Source organism: Anticarsia gemmatalis, chromosome 15, assembly GCF_050436995.1.
Source record: "Anticarsia gemmatalis isolate Benzon Research Colony breed Stoneville strain chromosome 15, ilAntGemm2 primary, whole genome shotgun sequence".
Taxonomy (NCBI): domain Eukaryota; kingdom Metazoa; phylum Arthropoda; class Insecta; order Lepidoptera; family Erebidae; genus Anticarsia; species Anticarsia gemmatalis.
Window position 1 is genome coordinate 11,933,053 of NC_134759.1, and position 21,491 is coordinate 11,954,543.

The 21,491-nt window shown below is 35.6% G+C and overlaps 3 protein-coding genes across 4 annotated transcripts in view; 2 read left to right on the plus strand and 1 right to left on the minus strand.

The window, feature by feature from the left end:
* Window positions 1–1,346: 1,346 nt before the first annotated feature.
* On the plus strand, window positions 1,347–2,772 carry RpL24-like (ribosomal protein L24-like). The gene is made up of 3 exons (XM_076123484.1): window positions 1,347–1,502; window positions 1,586–1,908; window positions 2,218–2,772. The coding sequence occupies exons 1-3, from the start codon at window positions 1,422–1,424 to the stop codon at window positions 2,396–2,398; spliced, it is 585 nt and encodes a 194-aa protein (XP_075979599.1). The 5' UTR covers window positions 1,347–1,421; the 3' UTR covers window positions 2,399–2,772.
* An 800-nt stretch (window positions 2,773–3,572) lies between these two features.
* On the plus strand, window positions 3,573–9,635 carry ninaG (neither inactivation nor afterpotential protein G). The gene is made up of 11 exons (XM_076123445.1): window positions 3,573–3,824; window positions 4,106–4,308; window positions 4,596–4,820; window positions 5,608–5,820; window positions 6,178–6,341; window positions 6,657–6,817; window positions 7,107–7,228; window positions 7,419–7,602; window positions 7,917–8,064; window positions 8,474–8,626; window positions 9,490–9,635. The coding sequence occupies exons 1-11, from the start codon at window positions 3,698–3,700 to the stop codon at window positions 9,632–9,634; spliced, it is 1,845 nt and encodes a 614-aa protein (XP_075979560.1). The 5' UTR covers window positions 3,573–3,697; the 3' UTR covers window position 9,635.
* Window positions 9,636–18,217: 8,582 nt separating this feature from the next.
* LOC142978816 (uncharacterized) overlaps window positions 18,218–21,491 on the minus strand; it is a 30,891-nt gene continuing 27,617 nt past the window's right edge. Inside the window, exons 1-4 of one of the 2 annotated variants that reach the window (XM_076123399.1) lie at window positions 20,690–21,134; window positions 20,207–20,359; window positions 18,987–19,127; window positions 18,218–18,424 (exon numbers count right to left, since the gene is read on the minus strand). In XM_076123399.1, the coding sequence (XP_075979514.1) occupies window positions 18,236–18,424; window positions 18,987–19,127; window positions 20,207–20,359; window positions 20,690–20,752 (546 nt within the window). In that variant the 5' untranslated portion in view covers window positions 20,753–21,134 and the 3' untranslated portion in view covers window positions 18,218–18,235. Of the gene's footprint in view, window positions 18,425–18,986; window positions 19,128–20,206; window positions 20,360–20,689; window positions 21,135–21,491 lie in introns of those variants that run through there. The other variant, XM_076123400.1, reaches the window with a different exon arrangement.

Sequence of the window (21,491 nt, forward strand, 5' to 3'; positions counted from 1 at the left end):
ATTATCGCTTTGTTATAACATTTTTATATATTTGTATTTGAGACTTAGGTCATGAGTGTTGGTATAATGAGTATAATCTGTGAATGTTAATGAATGTCTGAAGCTGGCACGCACGTTCTCTCAGACTAGTGTTAGAAGTTTTAGATGGAAATGTCTATTAACGTGTCTGTCTTTTACATGCAAAAAATTGCATGAACATTTTATATTATGCTATTGTAGAAGATAATTCGTTAAACAAACTAACAACTGTTTTTGGAATCTTCTTGGAAACGATAGATTAATGTTGAAAGAATATTTTTAGAATTAGTACCTACGTAGATATTAAATTGGTACCTAAGCGATCGTATTGATTAGTTTAAAATATAATTATCAGTTATAAATCTTGCTAGAAAAGTAAAGAACTGCCCACGTTTCCCTTTAGTATTATACCAAAAACATGTTGGTGGGCTTATTAGGATTATTCTAAATCGAGTTATTTGTTTTACCTTTCTAAGCAATTTTATTTATTTAGACTGGTTCGATTTTTTTATAAGAGATACCTAAGTAGGTAGGTATAGAGCTTAGATGAATAATAAATAAGATTATTGAAGATCAAAAAGTTCACTACACATTTATGCAGATTCATGGCTGCAGATTCATTCATGATTGCTATAAAAATAGTAATTATTTTTTCCGTTATTTAAATAATTTTTAATTGGAAAGACATGAATGCCAACCTACGCTTTGTTAAACAAGATAATGGCCAAATATCACAAAACAAACAGCAAATGGCGTAGTTAAAAATATAGCTCCATAAAATATGATCCGGAATATTTAAAAGCCATAAATAACGACGAAATTTAATCTGTGTTCATTCAAACTCAGAAAGTGCTGCATTCATAATCTTCTGTTAGCATTGAACGATTGAGTAATTTGGAAACATACTGTGCAATTAAGCAAGTAAACATGGACGGATATTTTAGGGAGACTAATAATGGGCTGATTGATTTAAAAGTAACCACGTTAAATACAAGAAATATTTTGACTTTGCACGTTAAGACATCTAGTGATGAGTAGCAAAACTAAAATATTGTAGTGACATCTATAGTCGAGAAGAAAAATCTTTAGTTCGAAAATTATCCGCTAGACGCCTCTTAAGTGTTATATTTTTACAAAAGATGTCGCTAATGTAGCAAAGAGGATTTAGATTTATTTATATAGTTATTACTATTATTAATGAGCTAAATACATTTGATTTATGAAGAACCAAAACTTAATTTGAAGTTCTACGATATAATATTATTAATCATCAAAGATTTCTATAAAAATCTTAGACATGAAAACAATTCCTTAAATAATCAGTGCCGTATTAATTGGCAACATCGAAACGAGCTGCCATTTTCCTTTCTTGACGTGCTACTAAATAAACAGCACGTGTAAAAATGCGTATAGAAACTTGTTATTTCTGTTCGTCCAGGATTTATCCTGGACACGGCATTCAATTCGTCAGAAATGACTGCAAAGTAAGTGCATATTCAAACTACATCGTCACTACCTGTGCTTAATAGTTTTCATAACATTACGCCACTAACCTATTCGTCAATAGATTTTCAGATTCTGCCGATCAAAATGCCATGCGGCGTTCAAAAAGAAGAAGAACCCGCGTAAAACCAAATGGACTAAAGCGTACCGTAAGACCGCTGGCAAAGACTTGGCTATTGACCCATCGTTCGAGTTTGAGAAGCGTAGAAACACACCTGTCAAATACAGCAGAGAATTATGGAACAAGACTATCGAAGCGATGAAAAAGGTGGAAGAGATCAGACAGAGAAGGAGTAATAACCATATTATGCAGAGGTTGAGGAAGGGACGTGAAGTAGAATGGCAGAGAGACGTCAGAGAAGTACAGAGAGATATCTCACTGATCAAGTAAGTGTGATTGTTTATGATTTCTGTTTTAAAGGAACAGCTCTGGTAGTTATTTGACATAATGACCTAGTCTGTTTTGTTTATGTGAATAGTTAAAATACAACATAACAAGTATTGTAAACAACTTTCACTCTGAAATACATAAACCACATATTTTGATTTTCTCTTTTGCCTTATTTTTGCAGTCAGTGAAGTCTTAAAATAGCTTTGACCCTATATCCATTACAGAACTAGATATATCAATAAACAATAACCACAATATTAAACAATGCTTATTTTTAAAATTACTTACAATAAACTTATTTTCAGATCACCGGCAGCTGGTCTCAAACAAAGACAGCTTGAAGAAGAAACAGAGATGGAAGTTGAAGCTGAACCTGAGACCATTGAGGTGATTGATGCTAAAGGTCGTAAGAAGGTCATCACAGCACCCATCATGGTGCCTGCTGCTGGAGAAATGATTGAGGAGGGAGGAGACATTGACTTGTAAAGTGAAAAGATACATTTTACTTATGATAAAGATGAAAAAAGAGAACTACCAATGATTTAACAACTGGCAATGATAACTTATAGTTGTCAATTTAACTAAAAAGCTACAAATCTATTTGGATTTGTATTAAAGATGATATAATGAAATACGAGAATGTCGCACAAGAAATAAAAGTATAAACATGGTGACTTAAGAGTATGAGTTGTCTAGTAAAACAAGATTTTTTGAGCTTAGGAGTTATGCTCTAGTTAACATTCAAGTGATTGTGTTAGGAGATGCAAGTTTCATAAGCATTTGTAATTATTCTGTAATAGTCGTATTTTTTGTGTAATGATATTACAGTTTAATTAAACTTTATTTATAGAGAATAATAACTTGTTTTACTTATTCCTTTTGTCCTTGCGATTAAATTAAAACTATTATGTAACTACTTCAAAACCTTTACAATATTAGGTATTTACAGATAGGTGTCCTATAGTACATCAAAATTTTAATTAAAATGAGTATTAGATTACTAGAGTTATGTTTTCTATTATGACTTCCTAAAATAATTTTGACTCACAAAGTAAATCTTATTTTTTGTTAAAACTATAATATGCATGTCTTTCTATACACAATATGCAATTCAGACAACTTACTATACCTACTGCTAGTTGCTACATTTGTCATGATTATTTTTATAGTTGTCAAACTGAGATTAGACTACTGTCGCTTAAAAATGTGTACTACAATGATGATAGGTTATATTGTACGACACATCGCGTGTTGTAATATAAAAGAAGTATTGATTTACCACTACGGTAAACTAATCCTCTTAGCAGACAGGCGGCGCCAACATTTTTTACATGATGTGTCTTGTAAGATGCGGACAGAAAAACTGATTTGGTTTATACACAAGAGGTATGTCTATTTACATTAAAACCACATAAAACATATCTCTACACAGTGATGATATTACACACTTATGTAGGTAGTAAGCAGATAACCTGCTATCCATATTTCGAATTTAAAAAAACTAGAATTAGTTGAACTGCCAAAATAAGATGCATTTAATGGGTTTTTATTTCATAAACCATTTGTAGATAAAAAAATTACAATGCCTAATAAAAAAAAGGTTTCCAACCTCTACCTAATTCAATTAGTAGTAAACTAGTAACGTAAGAATTAAATAACATTATAGAAATCAAACTGTCGGGTTATCGGACTTCAGTCAAGTTTATTTCCCCTACTTCCTTGAAAATGTACTACCAAATTACGTGCCAAATGATTTTATAGGAGTGGAATTGTGAATAGTGTAAAATGGCAATATATTCTTATTTGTTCGGACTGGTGATGGCTTGTGTTTCTTACATAGTGTATCAAAAATACGCAAATGCTTATACAAGTATTATTAGTAAGCCGCAGAAGAGATACGACTATATTATTGGTAAGTTTCAGTGCAGTGTTGTTTGAAAGCGCCTAGAAAAATTTAATAGCAAGACGACGTTGTGAGTTTGTTTAAGAACATTGTTACTATTCTGTTAGGATATAAATCGCTTTTAGGAGGTGTAGAAACATGGCATATGCGTAATAAAAATCGTGTGCTAAGTTAAAATTAAATTATGTAATCTCCGGCTATCTAACAACATAGTGTATATGCAGCACTCACATTTATTTTGCCTTTCGAATTGCATCAGCTTATAGGCTCTCAAAATTTTCCTTTTTTAGTTGGAGCTGGTACAGCCGGATGCGTTCTAGCATCTCGTCTGTCAGAAGATCCGAAGACCAGAGTCCTGCTGGTTGAAGCTGGAGACCACATGGGTTACTTCACTAAGATACCGTTAACGCCTACTGCAGCCCAACAGGGGCCTAACGACTGGGCTGTCAGGACTAAACCGCAGAAGTATTCATCTTTTGGAATGTGGGGGCAGGTAAAATAATTACTTATATACCTACTTAAAAATGCCTATTTCCAATTATTTAATTATCACAGAGCAACTTAATGGATGGTTTGAGACCTTATTAACGCAAACGTACGGCGCAAACTCGATAGAATTTTGGTGAATGACACATGTTAGTGGCACCCAACGGGGTGCAGTAATTTTAACTACTAGAATCTTTTAAACCTATCAATTCCTACTTACGCAACAAATAAGAAAATCAGTTCGAAAAATTAACCTTGTAGGTACTTTACGTTTAATCGGTATTTTTATTTCAGTCTCAATTTATCCCACGAGGCAAAGGCCTGGGTGGTTCAGGACAGATAAACTTCCTTCTCCACGGCTTCGGGTTACCGAGAGACTACGACCAGTGGACAAAGCTTGGCTTTGAAGGCTGGTCTGAGGAAGCCTTGAGACCGTACTTCATCAAAGCCTTTGGTACAGCGAGGAGCGAGTTTGATTCGAGTCATTGTGCGGTAGATGGAGAATGCCCTGGCTCTAACGTAAGTTAAAAAGCTTACCTGCATTTCTTGTGGTGGCGTGATAATATGCTGTCGTCTATTTGCCGTTTACCCTTTAAGGTCACAACTTCACACACATAATAAACACATTATAAACGACCTGATCAAGAATCTTCAATTCGGTAAACAGTTAGTTATTTTACACAAAAATGACACATAATAAGCACACACTACACAAGTAAGTACACATTTTAAACAATCGCGACTTGTACACATAACATACTATAAACGAATCTTATAAGCGATACAGATCTGCGGAACCTTATTTGTATGCCGACGTTTCGACCGAGTTACACGGGTCGTGATCACGAACGGACTGATGTAGCTACTAAGCGTCATCTCCTTGGAACGCGTGTTTCTACGCCTACCCTCATATGATCTTATTTTTTCTTAATTGTTAAAAATTGTGGGTACTTCGACACTGTATTATGTCGAAGTACCCACAATTTTTTACTATCGACTTCTTCACACTGGTGCGACACACATGGTGTCTGAATAGGATTATTGTCGTGAGGAAAATATTGAGTATAAAGTCTTTATGGAGTATTTCTTCAGAATTATGCCAACTTTATCCATTTCTCCTTTTAGTTATCCTTCCGTAGAGCACAGAAGTTGGTACTCTTTAATGGTCGCTCAGTTTTAACTGCATATAAGACCCGTTTACATCAGAATTACACATAAACATGACAGAATCCACAAAATAACTAACTAATCTTCAGTACCTATATTCTATGCGTCAACTTTACAAAACTCTACCACCATCTTTCAGGCGCCAATGAAACTGAAGCAAATAGACGAGAACGATGAATTAATGAACACATTCAGACAAGCATCCTCTCAGTTAAAGACTAAACAGACGATATTTAGACGACCGACAGCTACCATCAAGGAAGGTGGCAGGCATTCTTCTCTCGATGCGTACTTAAAACCTGTGCTGAAAAGGAGAAATCTACATGTATTGTTGAAGACACAGGCTGTTTCCGTAAGTTCATACTCACTCATAATATAATATACAACTCAGTTTATAATATAACGAATATCTACTAGACATTTATAATGAAATACGCTGTTATTTTTACTAACGTTGCTTATTTGTTGGTAATCGGTCCTTGCTAAGTTTTTAAATCACAAGAAATATTTGTAATTAAAGACAGCAAGGGGTCGAATAGGTCTTGGTACTACTGGGTAACCGTTTCGAGAATCGATGGGGTTACCAAATAACTCTTGTATATTGCATAAATTTTAATATACACACACTGGTCAACAAGTCCCACCTCTAAAAGCTCTAAAGTTTCATTGTTCCTTCTACAGTCCCTATAGTTTTGTCTGCCTATTTCAGATTCGTTTCGAAAACAACACAGCCTCGTCTCTGTACATACTGCAAAACCATCGCGAGTTGGACAATATATTCGCAAAGAAGGAAATTATTTTATGTGCAGGCGCTATCAAGACTCCACAGTTATTGATGCTATCGGGGATTGGACCACTTAAGGTATTAGAAAGGTAAAAACACATCCAATATACACAAGATATACTTCAAGTAAAATTTACTAACGGCATGTATTGCAACATTTCAGGCGCATTACGTAAATAAATAGTTTTTGCCTAGCCCCATAGGAAAAATGCTTGATATTATTTTTGTATATTAATAAAGTGTCTGTCTTTTTAGTTTGCGAAATGGAAGTCAATGTTACAACTTCAAATTCTAGGCCAAGTCATTATAGGTATAATAAAAAACTGTAACAAGTCATGCAGACATCCCAAATGTTACGATATCGATACGTGATATAATATACAGAATATATTTCACATTTCCAGGTTGAAAATAAAGGTAATATCTTCTAATGAGCACGTGGGTGCGAACTTGCACGATCACATGAACATGCCAGTCTACGTGAGCATACAGAGACCCATCAGCATCACGCTCGCTAAAGTCTTCACCTTTGGAACCGTGTCTGAATACTTCTGGAAAAGCTCTGGTAAATAGAAAACCTTTAAAATGAATGTAATTAAATGAAAATTCTCTTAGTGGATAAGTATGTATACTCATAGTATCTTATATTCTTGTAGTTATCGTGACTTTAAGCCAAATTTGTGGATTAAAAGGTACAATCCCGAACTAGTAATAAGTCTAAGTAAGTAGTAAGTAAGTATAAGCCTTTCCCCTCAAAACCGTTGATTGATTTTCCCAATAACCACTGCAACTAGGTAACGATTGAAAAGGTAGATACAAGAGTTTTAATGATTACTTGTAAACTTTGGTCACAGGTCTGCTAGCATTTCCTCCGCTATCTGGCGTGGAGTATCAGAACAATTCAGCGGTGATGCTGTTTTCGATGGGAACTGCCAGTGAAAGGCTTCTGCGAGATCTATCAAATTATAAACCACAGGTTTGTACATTTTAAAAACTGTTTAGGTTCACTAACATTTACATATATTAATCAAGCAATTAGGTAAAAAGTAAACAGGTGAAGGTTGCAAAAATCCTCTTGACGAGGACAAAGAATGGGAAATGAAACAGACAGTCATGATTTTATATAACATTTCTTTCTCTAGAATCTCAAGAAAGTCTACTTTCAGGTGTTCCGCGACACGTTTCCTTTCTACAACGTGAGTCAGAAGGAGGGCTTCATGTTCCTGTCCACGTGTGTTCAGCCAAAGAGTCGTGGCTCCGTCACGTTGGCAGACTCCATCACGTCCGCGCCGCCAGTTGTTGATCCTAACTATCTAGAGCAGTTCAGTGATGTCCAGTGCATGATTAAGGGTAAGTTAAAAGTGTCTTACTTATTTCATAAAAAAAACTGCGCTTAAACTTTAATAGAGTGCAGTCTACTTCGACTATGAAAGAAGTAGCTGGTAAAGTCGACATTATTTTTCTTACATAAAGATTTATCAAACTTATAGTATGTAAGGAATTATAAGTTATTTTGTCCACTTTTTGCAAAGTCACACTTGTAACTACTTGTGGCTTTACGACCTCTTCCAAAACGCCTGTTTATGAAATAAAAGGGAATAACTGAAAATGAAGATTTTTATTTCTACTGTCTTCAGTGGCTATTCGTTTTTTTTTCTTTTCAGCCATTCGTAGGGCCGAAAAGTTAATATCTTCAAAGCCGTTTCAAGACATTGGCGCACGAATACACTGGCCTCGACCTGAACGATGTTTATCTCTATGGAGGTATACGAAAGAAGAACAGAAAGGACCTGTGATAAAACGGAGAAGATTGTGAGTACAATATATGTAGGTATGTAGCGCGGGTGTCTTACATACACCTCTGCCTACGCCTTCGTAATTACAGGCGTGATGTATGTATGTTTTTAATTTGGACGTGTAGGAACTAATTAATACGAAGATAAAACGTTTTTCTCAAAAAATCATTAGTTGTTTTTAACAATAAAAGTGGTTCTTTGCCAAGAGTAAAAGATATTGCGTGATTGAAATCTTTTACCTATATATAATTAATAATGCTCATTCTTTGGTGCAAGTTAAGACTATTCTATGACCACCTTGTTAAATTTTATTCGAGTGGTTGACACATCTCAGTAGACACACTGACTTCTACTCTTACGTAGTTATTATGAACTAAATTATTTCTAACCACGCCTGCGGACTTAATTATTTTTTTGTTGTCCAGCAAAGACCAGCCTAAACCAAAGCCGATGTCTTCAATGCCACCGGCGAGTCCTCCAGACCAGTTCTTGGAGTGCATCATCAGAGAAGTGGCAGTGACCGGCCATCACGCTGGAGGCACGTGTGCTGGGGGAACAGTCGTCGATAATGAGCTACGGTACGTTCCGAATCTGCTTAGTGTTACAGCCGAATCATTGCTCATTGTTATAATCTATACTAATATTATAAAGCTGAAGAGTTTGTTTGTTTGTTTAAACGCGCAGGAACTACTGGTCCGATTTGAAAAACTCTTTCAGTCTTAGATAGCCCATTTATCGAGGAAGGCTGTGAATAAGCTATATATCATCACGCTACAACCAATAGGAGCAGAGTACCAGTAAAAAATGTTACAAAAACGGGGAAATTTATGACCCATTCTCTCTTATGTGACGCAAGCGAAGTTGCGCGGGTCAGCTAGTGTATGATAACAGACATCCACAGTGCCCTGGGTCGCCTCCATCCAACGAACTTCAGCTTGTCTTGGCCTGCCCACGCTTTGTCTTCTATTTTGTAAGCTCCATTCCACCAAAAGGCCTATCTAGATTTATATTTCAATCTAAAATAGGTAGTTTTGAAACTGCTATGAAGTCTAAGCGGCTGTGGTAGTAAATGCGCATGCTGATCTCTTCGGTTCGATTACCGAGTCGGCAAAGTGCTGTTAGTTTGTTTCTCTATTGAAATAATCCTAATCTTTTCGTTTCTGTTTTCTATACATGTTAAATGTATTTACTTTTTTTTAAGACAACTCCCGCACTAAGAAGTACTCTTGCGTCGCGTAAACTTTTACAAATATACAAACAACGGACACAAAGTACAATTAGACTCGAAACAATTATTGTGGATCGCACTAATTTATTGTTCCGTGTGGGAATCGAATCCCCGACCTCCCGAGGCAATGGTAGCGGCGTGGCGACCTAAACCACTGCGCCACGGAGGCAGACACTTTGCTTCTGATGTTTTAATCATGACTATTTTTCCCAGGGTGAAGTCAATATCAGGTCTTCGTATAGTGGACGCGAGTGTCCTGCCATCACCGTTGTCTCTGTACCCCAACTCAGTGATCATCGCGATCGCTGAAAAGGCTGCCGATCTCATACGAAACCAGAAACACAATACATTGTATTAGTAAAAAAGTTATTGTCTTTTATTTTAACCTGCCTTAATGGGGTGGAAAGTAATCGTTTTGTTTATTTATTTCGATTTTTTTAAGATACTCGATACTTGAACAAACATTACAAACATATTCGTATGCCCTTTTTCTTCAAATATCTTTAACACGTAAGATAAAAGGTTAACTTAATTTATAATATTTTGTTCATCACGTACTGTTAAAAATCTCTAAATAACTACGGGCGTCACAGTCAATATCTGATTCTCATGATTAATGATATGATTCGCAAAATGTAATGGACTCGATAAAATCCGTCAACTAGCTCTATATTTATAGATACTTGTATTTGTATAATTGAGCCGTTTAAATAACAAAACTGATGGATTCGCAGCCCACTGCACGATGTAATTGAATGTATTTCATAACTAAAATATATGTAATTTATGTACAAATGTTATATTGAGATTTTTTAACATAACTAGACCGATTTTCAGGTCGATTTGGATTAAAAGAGGACCACCGAGTCGATTTTGAATGATAATAAAGCATAGACACCACCGCAAAATAAGTTAAACGGAAACTTAAAAAAATGTCACAAATCCCATTAGACAGCGAAGGATAAACAGAGGGAGGGGAGAGATTTTGTCCTTGCATTGGTACATAGTACATACCTATATTGGTCATAAGAATAAAAATCAATCAGCTAAGCCTTTTTTTATTTTCTTCCAACTATATTGTAGTCGGCTTTCAGTCTTACCATATGCAGCAGCAGAGTACTAGTATTTTAAGAATAGTAAGAAATTATTGTATAATATATTTATTAAAATTCATTTATTATGTAATACGAGGGTAGTCTCCACCATAGATTCACCACTGTCTGTCGCCTCGAGACCCATTCGTACATATAAGTCCTCTTTTGGCAGCGGCAAAGGGAAGTTACGGGGCGGAAACTCCATATTGTACATCATTACTATACCCTGAAACATAAAATATTAATACGAAATGAATTAATTAATAAAGAACAGGGGTACGAAATGATGGATATAGTAATAGTTATGTTAAAAATATACGTGGATTGGCTTAAAAATAAACTGTATCTGCTTATCTTAATCGACTTATGATATTGAGATTTTAAGTGCTTTTCATGAACTTTTAAATGGCCGGTGAACGCAATTAGCTATGGCGGCCCAAAACTAATTAGACTTAGACTAATTGAATCCTGTCAGCCCGTGACCATGGTCGTTGCAATTTGATCGAAACGTCGCGGCGTCGGAAAAACAAATAATGCATGCTAACTTTTAATTTTCAGTCATATTTAAGACCTGTTGCATTATAATATTATGCCAACAAGTCGCGAGACTTCAAAATCGTTAGTTGAATCCACTCGTGCCTACCTTATTTCAGCTCTTTAAGAGCAAAATTTGTGTTCAGCGCCTCAGCGGTTTTCTGTGATAACCTAACAGACAGACAGACTGCGCATTTGTAGTATTTTTAGTATTGCTGGGTAAGGATAGTACTTACTGGTGGTACGGGGCAAGCTATTGGTATGTTAGAGTACAGCCTCATGTATTCCTTGAGCCACTTAGTTTTGAGCGCGTCACAACTTTTTGTCTTTATCATCAACATGTCTTGGTGATGTTTTGTTCCATAAACTATTTTTAACTGAAAAGAAAAAGGTTCAAGTTATTTTTACGTTTCCATCAGCCCACTCCCTTTTTTTTGTTTATTACAACAAAGCTTTTGGACTACAGGGGACTGTATTAGAGTCTTCTTTAGTTAAAGAGTGAAAGGTAAATTTAAACACGTGAGTATCATTCCTGGCTCATGTGATAGTTTTTCAAAAATCTTTGAACGTTGATATGTTAATTCTCAGAAATAAAAGTTGCGTTTCAATGGATTACCATATTTTCAATATTTAAAGTAGTTTCATCTGTTGCCCGATTTTTTTCTATATTAGAACTACAATGAAGCTCTAGGAAATATAAGTGACGTCGGTAAATATTAGGCCGGGGAAAAGTCTTTTCGCATAATAGTGCGTATGAACTTGTAATAAAATCCTTTCTCTACACAACGCCCAATATTTGGGTACCTCACGAGCTCACTGAAAGAAACCTGATGAACCGTGTACTCATTAGTGATTCTTGAAGCCAAAGAGATTTTATTACAAGTTCATACATACTATAATGCGAAAAGACTTTTCCCCGACCTCATTTCACAAGTTCTTACAGAAACATTGTTATAGAACGGCGTGAGACTGTTGCAAGTGATGTTCGTCTTGTACGGCTCCCCCCTCCTCACTCGGCGCGTGATGGCGGTGCACTCGCTGAAGTACCGTTTATTATAGTATTTTATAATCGCACCCTCTTGCCGGAATTGTTGCTGAAAGAATCAATTAAATACAGAGTATAAAACTATTTACCACCTTTGTATAGCTGTGCTAGCCGAGTGGTATAAGTTGGCACCTTCCACGCAAGTGATCGACGTTTCGAACCCGAGGCAACACACCAATTACTTAAAGTTATGTTATGCTCTAACGGTGAAAGAAAACATAGTAATGAAGCCTTGCATGCTTACAAATTGTTTAACACATTCTTGAGAGCGTGCAAGTCCCCAACCCGCTATTAGCCGGCGTGGTGGACTTAAAACCTAACACTTCCTCGTTCGGGAGGAGACCCTTGCTTAGCAGTGGGACAGAAATGGAAAAAGATAAATATAAAAAAATACACGAAAATGAAAATTGTTGTGATCGCAAGAGAAGTTCTCTAGTCTGCGATGGAAATGGCGTATGGAAAATGGCATTAATTTATGTATGAACAGGTACTTACCGCCAATAAATAATCCCTATACACAATCAATAACAGTACCACACAACACGTATGAAACATCCTTGCACACATAATAACACAAAACGACTGAAGCTTTGCAACCATTTAGTATTTGTTTCCGCTCATGATTAACTTGATTTAGGTACAAAATCATGATTGTACACACAATTGATTATAAAGACTATTTATTATTATTAGTATTTTGGGTTTCCTGTTTTGAACAATAAGGTACATTTATCTGTATTTAGGTCTTTAATCAAGACTAATATAATGTTGTACTGTTTCTGACATCTCTCGCACGTGTATACGTTTTTTTTCGTCACGAAAATGCATTATTGCATGTTCTGCTCCCGGGAGGAAGCGGGAGTCCGTCAGGCTCTCCCGCCGGCTAGGCGTTCCGGCTTTAAATTTCCGCACGTGTATACCCAGGCATTTATTGCAACGCACCAATGACTTGTCAAAATTGTGTGTGTATTATTACAAAGTAGGTATGAAGCAAAGTCGCTGATATCTTTAAAATTACGCAATGGATCTTGATTTTTTTTTAATAGATAGGGTGATTCATGAGAAACCTTTTTGTGTAAAACTTGTAAAGGCTTTTCCGGGCGAAGCCCTATTAGCTCGTGTTCTAACGGTAAAATAAAACATCACGAATCCTTGAATGCCTATACGTTCTTTTACACAGTTCTTGAAGGTAGATAATAATATGCAACGTCCCCAACCCGCACTTGAGCAGCGTGGTGGACTTAAGACCTAATCCCTTCCTCATTACTGGAATCATTTTTTTTATTATTTGTCCGTGAAATGATAACACGTATTGTATCAGGGCAATTTTTTACATTTCAAAAATTGACTCGGATCGTCTTAAAGCTTCAGGGAAGGTATTATAACGTGTACCTTCTCAGAAAGAAGAAAGAAGTGACCTTTACGGAATGTCAATATTAGCCACCTTCACACACATTGCTGACTACAGAGCGTAATCCTACTGTCCTACTAATATTATAAATGCGAAAGTTTGTGAGTATGTATGTATGTATGTTTCTTACTCTTTCACGCAAATACTACTGAATCGATTACGATGAAATTTTGTAAATAGGTAGCTGTTGACCCAGAATAACACATTGGCTACTTTTTATCCCGGAGTTCCCGAGGTATCAGGATTTAATCGGGAAGGGTTTCCAGGCGGACGAAGTCGCAGGCGGCCTCTAGTTTTTTATAAACGGCACAGTGTCTATTGTTTACATATAGGTATACCTATTATCAACGTTTAGTGATATTTATTATTATTTATTTGTTATATTAATACAGTTATTTGTTAATTTAATACAGAGCTATGGTAAACAGTACAGGGCGCCTACTAAAATTCAACGAAAATGCAATTTTGCACAAAATTTTTTTTGATTCTTAGTTTATACTTCTTACTATGATATAATTTCCAAGGTTTGTTTAAATTATACTATTGTTCGAATCTTCTATACCTACTAAAATTGCGAAAGTACGAAATCATTAATTTTTTTTACCACAATATTATGATTGTTATCGACCATCAAAATTGTAACAATACTTCGTATTAACGAAACCTAGTAGACCTATTGAACAGGCGTAATCACGATATCCATACTGCGGGCACTTGGTAATAAAGTAACAATTATTTTATTGTATCTGAAAGCATATATACCTCCCAATACGTCGTGAATCATTATTAAGATACGTTTGCTTTGGCTTTCCTTGCTTTCGTTCCAACATTTACCGAAAAGGATCTTTATCTATCTTTATCTCTGCATCATCTCAAGCTAGACTAGTAGAGAATACCATTGGCATTAGTTTCGCCTTTTAACAACTTTATTATGTTATATATGAAGTTATACTTATAATGAAATGACATTTCATTAATTCAAATTTGTCTAAGTTATCTGTGGTTTTCAATGACGGATGATTGTCAGATAATTTTGTGCAAATTTATTGATATAAAACTTATGATTTAATTTGATTCCATTTAAGAAACGATGTAATTCAGGAAGTGATATTAGTAAACTTTAATTGTCGTTTCTTTGTGTTTTCAGGTGAGATAATTGTTATAGTGTTAGAAATTGATAATTGTTTTGTTATTGTAAAGACGTATGAAATAAAACAAACCTTTGTGTTTTCAGAGAAACAAATTATGGTTTATTTTTGAAAATCCTGAATAATATATCTTATATGAAGTTAGTAAATAAAAGCTTGTACACAGAATCGCGAATTGATGTGACGCAAATTCGTAACGCAGACACTGCAACGCGAGTAGCTGCGATTTGATTTCGTGCGGCAAGACGTCTCTCTGCCAATAATTTGCAATGCAAATAATTTCAATAGGTCTTGCAATACGTCGTGCGAGCTTGAAGATTTTTATAATGGGATCATAGTATTGTGTGCAAGCTCTAAGCCAAAAGGCAAGTCAGCTTATTTTAATTCTATATAAAGGGATGGTAGTCATTCTTAAATTATTGTCGTAGTTCAAAGATTAAAAGAGCAACAATAGGTATTATAACACTCAATGCTTTGTCCAACAGAATTGATATTTTGTTCGCTTGTTCTTCGAATGAGATAATTGTCTCGTTTGTAATAGGATATAAAAATAGATTATTTTTACGTACGTACGTAATTAGTTAATCATCATATGTAACTGCACTAATTGTATTGGTATCTAATATATAAAATTCTCGCGTCACAGTTTTCGTTGCCATACTCCTCCGAAACGGCTTGACCGATTCTCATGAAATTTCGTGAGCATATTGAGTAGGTCTGAGAATCGGCGAAGATCTATTTTTCATACTCCCAAGATACACTTTTTTTTATTTATATGGCAAAACAACGTTTGCTGGGTCAGCTAGTCATTCTATAAAATAGTTGTATCATTAAATAAATAAAAAACAACGACTCTTTACATAAAATATATATCAATGATAGTCATCTCCTCGTAGAACTAGAACAAACTCGGACATTCTTTCCCTGGTGGCAGTCACTTCCATGATTATCTTCAAGATCAGGTCCCCTGAGGGCACTGGGAACGGAAAATTCTTCGGCGGAAATTCCATGTTGTAAATTTTATAATTACCCTGAAATGAGATGGGAATATTTATCTACATTTTTAAGGCTATTATTACACAAATTCTAATTCAGTTTCTGTCCATCTAATGAAAAAGGGTATAAGTCTGATTTTGTCGAAAAGGTATCCAAAATGGTCAGAAAATAGATAGTAATGCGCAATCGATTGGTGAAAACACATATTGTTTAACTTTTAAAAAAATGTAGTTAGCAATGTGCAAAAGGGGATAACTTACGCAAAAAATATAGCAAAAAAGGGATATAATGATATAAATGCACTCTACTTTCTTTTATACCACTTAACTTATAACTCAAAAACGGCTGAACGGATTTAGCTGAAAAATGGTGGGGAAGTAGCTTAGAACCGGGAGACGGACATAGGGCTTTATATCCATTATCTATCTAGTTCGACTTATTATTTTGTTAAATTGTATTAAAGACATGGGAAAGGTTTTTATGGAGAGAATAAAGCAGAAAAATGCGTGAGTGGAGCTGCGTGGGTCAGCTAGTTTTTTACAAAATCGGACTTCCTTTTTTCAGTAGACGCACAGATTTAACTTGGGGGTGGAACTGTCTACTTACAGGTGGTGTAGGGCACGTGCCTGGCAAGTTAGAGTATGTCTTCATGTATTCTTTGAGCCATTTGATATTGAACATTTCACAGAAACTCCATTTCAACGCGATCATATCTGCATATGATTTTGTACCATATGTCAGGTGCATCTGCAATGAAAAACTGCACGTCAATAAAGTAAAGTCTATCTGTTACATATTGATGGTGAACCAAAACCACTGAACCAATTTTCATGAAAGTTTTGCATGATTATAGTCGAAAACTCTCCCAAGTTGCATGTTGAATAGAGATAGTCGAAAAACTTCGTACCGCTTAACAGTCGATCCTTTAATGTTTTTTTTTATTTTTGAATTTCATATCTTTTTTATTACTTAAGCTTTTTTTTCTCCGTAAGAACTATCCTCGTGCGTTCAGGGAATATAATAAAATATATATTGAAATCAGTTCAGGCGTTCTTGAGTTTTGCGCTGAGCAACGCATTTCCCTAATTCCCTTGGTCACGCCATCACGCGTGAACGGCTGAACCGATTTCACTAATTTTGTTTTTATATTCCTTGAAGTACGGGGATGGTTCTTACGAAAAAAAAAACGGGAAATATAATTATGCATTGTTTATTACAAATCGGCTGTTAAATACGAAGTTCGTGGGGTCAGCTAGTAATAGACATTTTTAAGTATACCTTATATTACATATTATACTTAATTAGTTAATAATTATAATCTATCATTATTATTGCCTTGTATTCAAAGGCAACAATGATAAATAGCTCACCGTAACGTTATTATACCAAGGCCTGAGAGTGACTCCCGTCACGTTGGTCCTGTAAGGCTCTCCTCTCCTCACACGCCGCGTAATGGCGGTACATTCAGAGAAATGTTTAGGATTATAATACTTTATAGCTGCGCCTTCTTGACGATACTTTTCCTGAAAAAAAATTTTTTTTTTGAAATACGAACGAGAGAGAACGTAAATTCATCTGTCGACAGGTCGCTTACGCCTTTTTGTACTAAAGCTGCGATATTTTTTTTCCTTTATTTAAGTGAAAACTAAGGTGAGTTTTGAAACGTAACCTATAGCTGAACAATGGACACGGAGTCACTTCTCAGAATGAGAGCAGCTGCCATAACGTCAAGCAATCCGAAGTACGAGTAAATTGTTTGTCCGCGTCCATTCGCGATTTTAAATAGTAATAAGTTTGCTCTTTGTGAAAATTAAGAATGCAGTCGTTAGGTCACCAATAATATAATACAATGAGTTCCGGTAGTTCCAAATAGTGTACTTACCGCAAAATATTCTTCAAAACTGTCGAACAATATCCATAGAATGACAAAATAAATCAACCGAGTCATATCTGTGACACTACAGGCAAAAGAATCAAATCAAACTAAATTTTGATGTTTCAATTCAACACAACGTACGGTGAAATTATTGTAATCAAGTTATCTGATTAATGGCATCTAGGGTAATTTGTTTACAATGACATTCAGGTAATAACAACAGTAAGTTTCAAATAATTTGAAGTTAAAAAAACGCCTGAGCAAACAAAATTAGATCTGAGTTGGTCACATGGAAATGTTATTCTAGTGTAAATTATATAGATTATATTTATAAGTATATTACGAATATATGATATTATGTAAAGAACAAACCAACACCAGAAACTATTATGTCTACATGTTATAAGTCATGTAATATAATATTTATGTCATAAAATAAAGTTGAAAAAAATCTTTGAACATTTTTTTTTAACCCGTTATTGTTCGGGGGACAAGAGCGACCCCTTAAACTAGAACTTAAGATTCTACTACGCGCCCCCTCTACACATAAAAAAATGAAATAACGCAATCTTCTAATAACTTTTCAATGGTCTATAACCCGTTCGGACGACCCCATAATCTTAAACATAATATTTTAGGAACGGAAATCCAAAGAGTCGTATTTTTTTTTATCCAGCCTAATTCTGTGTCCTACTGCTGAGCAAAGGCCTCTCCCCTAGACTTCCAGCCCCTCGGTCGCTTGCTGCTTCCGGCCAACCTTCCAGGAACGCGTCCAAGTCGTCCCACCAACTCCGTTTGGGCCAAAAATTTTTTAGGTCGTAAATAAAAAATCTAGCATTAATCTCAACATTATATTTATCCCTTTTTTCCCTTCTTGCCCTTCTTGTTATTGTTATTGTCGAAGTGAAGGAGAGTGTCGACTTCAAGGATGGGCTCCTTGGTCGCGGTCACGAACAGCTCGAACTTGATCCAGTAGTCGCCGTCAGCTATTGGTAAGGGAATGTTCTTGGGTGGTAGCTCCATATTGATGTACGTGTAACGAGCCTGATAGAAAAATAGACGGCAGTAGTTGTTATAAACAAAGGTCTAAAATAAAAGTGGAGATAATAAAAAAAATGGTAATTAACATGCTGCACAACCAAAGTGACCTTATTCAATGCGTTATATCTCTTTTGCTACGAAGAAATTAATTAGATCATTAGTATTAAGTTTGGCAAGAGTCCGGATAGAGAGCAGATTTTCAACCAAATCCTATTTGACAACAAATTTTTGATATGACAAGTGATGACCAATCATCATCATATACTGTTTAACTTTTATTCTTGTTCTTTATCGAAGACTTAAAAGGAAGACAAGGAAGAAAGTTCTTCTAGGTAAGCAACTATTGATGTTTCACCGCTTGGGGTTCTAGTTTCTACTCATATTCATCATCAAATCATCAAGTAACGATACCTCATCAATCAAACAAAAAACTGCCATCAATCAGCAAAACATCGACCATCAATCTGTCAGTCAATCATCAATCGGCCGTGCATCAATCATCAAGGTATACCCACAGACCATCAATGTACCGTCAATCACCCATCAATCTTGAAGGTATACTCACAGCTGGGAAAGGGCACCGGTCCAGAGTGAGGTTGGTAAAGGAGCTCATGAAGTCGTTCATCCATTTGTGCTTGACAGTGTCGCAGACCTTCGCCACCAGGCGGAAGTCACCGCCCGATTTCAGGGTCAATGTTGTTGCGAACTACAAACAAATGTTTCGTTTATTATCTGATTGATTTAGGAATGAAAAAATACTTTAGGTCAGACCATCTTTTGAATTGTATGTTGGTGAGGGCCAAAAACCTAATTACCTAAAGACCAAATTTTTCCCATGACTGTCTCACTGCTCGTTACAGGTCTCAATAATTATTAGGAAGCATATTTATTTTGATAAGATATACTTATTTCTTTTTTATATGACAGACTCAAAAAAATTATAAAATCAATTTGCCAATCGCTACTCCTAGTTAACATTCCCTTCGTTTTTTCTATAAGCAACAAAATATCAAATCCAGAATGCAACGCATAATTTAACTTCTTATTTAACGTGGTTTAATTAGCAAAACAAAGAATAATTGAAAGAACCGGAAAACTGATGCAAACTGCACTGATAAATACAATATGTTTGATCCTTGAAGGTCGTAGCTGATCATTTGTGTCAATTTATGGCAACAGTTCAACGTGCCTTCCGCCTGATGCTACTCTAATGATAATGATGATGATCATGATTATGATTATTTTATGTTTTATCAGAGAATAATATAACTGCGTCTGTGGTCTAGCTGGTAGTGTATACGACCGCTGAACACGAATCCCGGGTTCGATTTCTGGGCACTTTTGTAAGAATAATGTCTGCAATAGTAGCCTGGAGTCTGGCAATGTTTCTGATGTGTAGGTATGTCAGCTAGCTCGCTCACTTGTATGGGACCAAAAAAAATGCTGCGTCAAATTATGAAACGGAGAGATGTATTTCTACAATACACCTCTTCCTTCGAGTGTAATTTTCTCCTGTACTAATCAATATTTCAGCATATCTCTTAATTATTTAGACATTCTACAGACAGCTACTATATTCAGGCCGTTGCAAACGTGCGAACTACGTCATAATCAAATGAATCATAGGTATGTGACAATGTGTAACTGCGAGCGAGAGACTCCGACAAAACGACATGACTTAGTTCGCACGTTTGAAAGCCTGAGTATAGGTAGTATCAATATAAACCTTGATTGTGGTCTGCAGAAGAAATAACCTTAATATATCAGGATCTCTAGGATACTCACGGTAACGTTATTGCCATAGGGCATGAGCAGCGTCGCCGTCATGTTGGTGAGGTAGGGGTCGTGGCGGCTCTTCCTGCCCGTGAATACCACCACATCCTGGATGAACTTCGGGTTCGAGTACTTCAACTTAGCTCGCTCTTGACGGAAGGCATCCTGGAAAGTAACAGTTATAACTAAAACTAAAGCATTTAGAATAAATGTTTGCCTAACATTTTAATGGTGGTGAAATAAACCTTTTGAAAATTAATTGCCAAAATAAATGCATCAAATTGTGATATTTTTTAAAAGCTTCACTTCATCTTGAGTTAAATTCAATGGCGAGGAAAGTTAGAAGAACATGTTTAATGTTGTGAGGACTTTATGGCGAAATGAGGAGTTAAAAAGTTTGTCGAAAAAATTAAGCCTAGTTGTGGCACACGGTAGAAAGGGCTTGCATGAAATATGCTGCAGAAGAGATGATGAAATAAAGATTTATCTACTTACAGAACACCAGTACCCAGCAACAAACAAAGATACGATGTACAACAACAAATAACTCCGGTACATTTCTTCCTTACACTAAAGAATTTTTAAAAATTGGTCTTCAAAAATCACCCAGAATTCGGCCTATTTCGATACCGCTATCAACGCTAATATGGCTTAAAATGATATTGAATCTCATCTAATGTTGCAGGATTTAGATTTAGAGCAATTTGGTCATCATTGACGGCAATTAGTCGCTTGTTTGGTCTCGTTATGGGTTTATAATCGTTCTAATCACTGTTACAGTTCTAGGTCCATCGATATACTTTTTTATTTTTAGTCCGAACGTTTATTCAATTTCCTGCCACTGACGACTACCGAGTAGCTATTGTCAAATTTTATAAAAATCTAGAACTATCTAGAAATATTCTTTTGTTGAACCTATTTTAAAATGTGAAACGCTCTCCACTCGATAGTACTGACTGTAGAAAATCGCACCACTGGTATGTTTTTTTATAAGAACTGACTAATGAAATGTCTTATTATAGACAAAAGGAGATTATCTTTTGGAAATAATGACAGAGCTAAAAATGCGTAAATGAATAAAGGAAAGATTGAAAAGAATATATTACGTCATTGTCATTGTATTTTCGCTGAATAAGATGATAAGACTAAATAAAGATTAAGTAGGGATGGTACACCCGGATTTCTCCTGTTGACTTCTAGCATCAACACTGTCTTTACTCCGATCAAACTTAGTTCAAGGTATGGATTCCTGGAATTAACTAAAAATAACTATTTCTAATGGTTTGCTTTCAGTTCA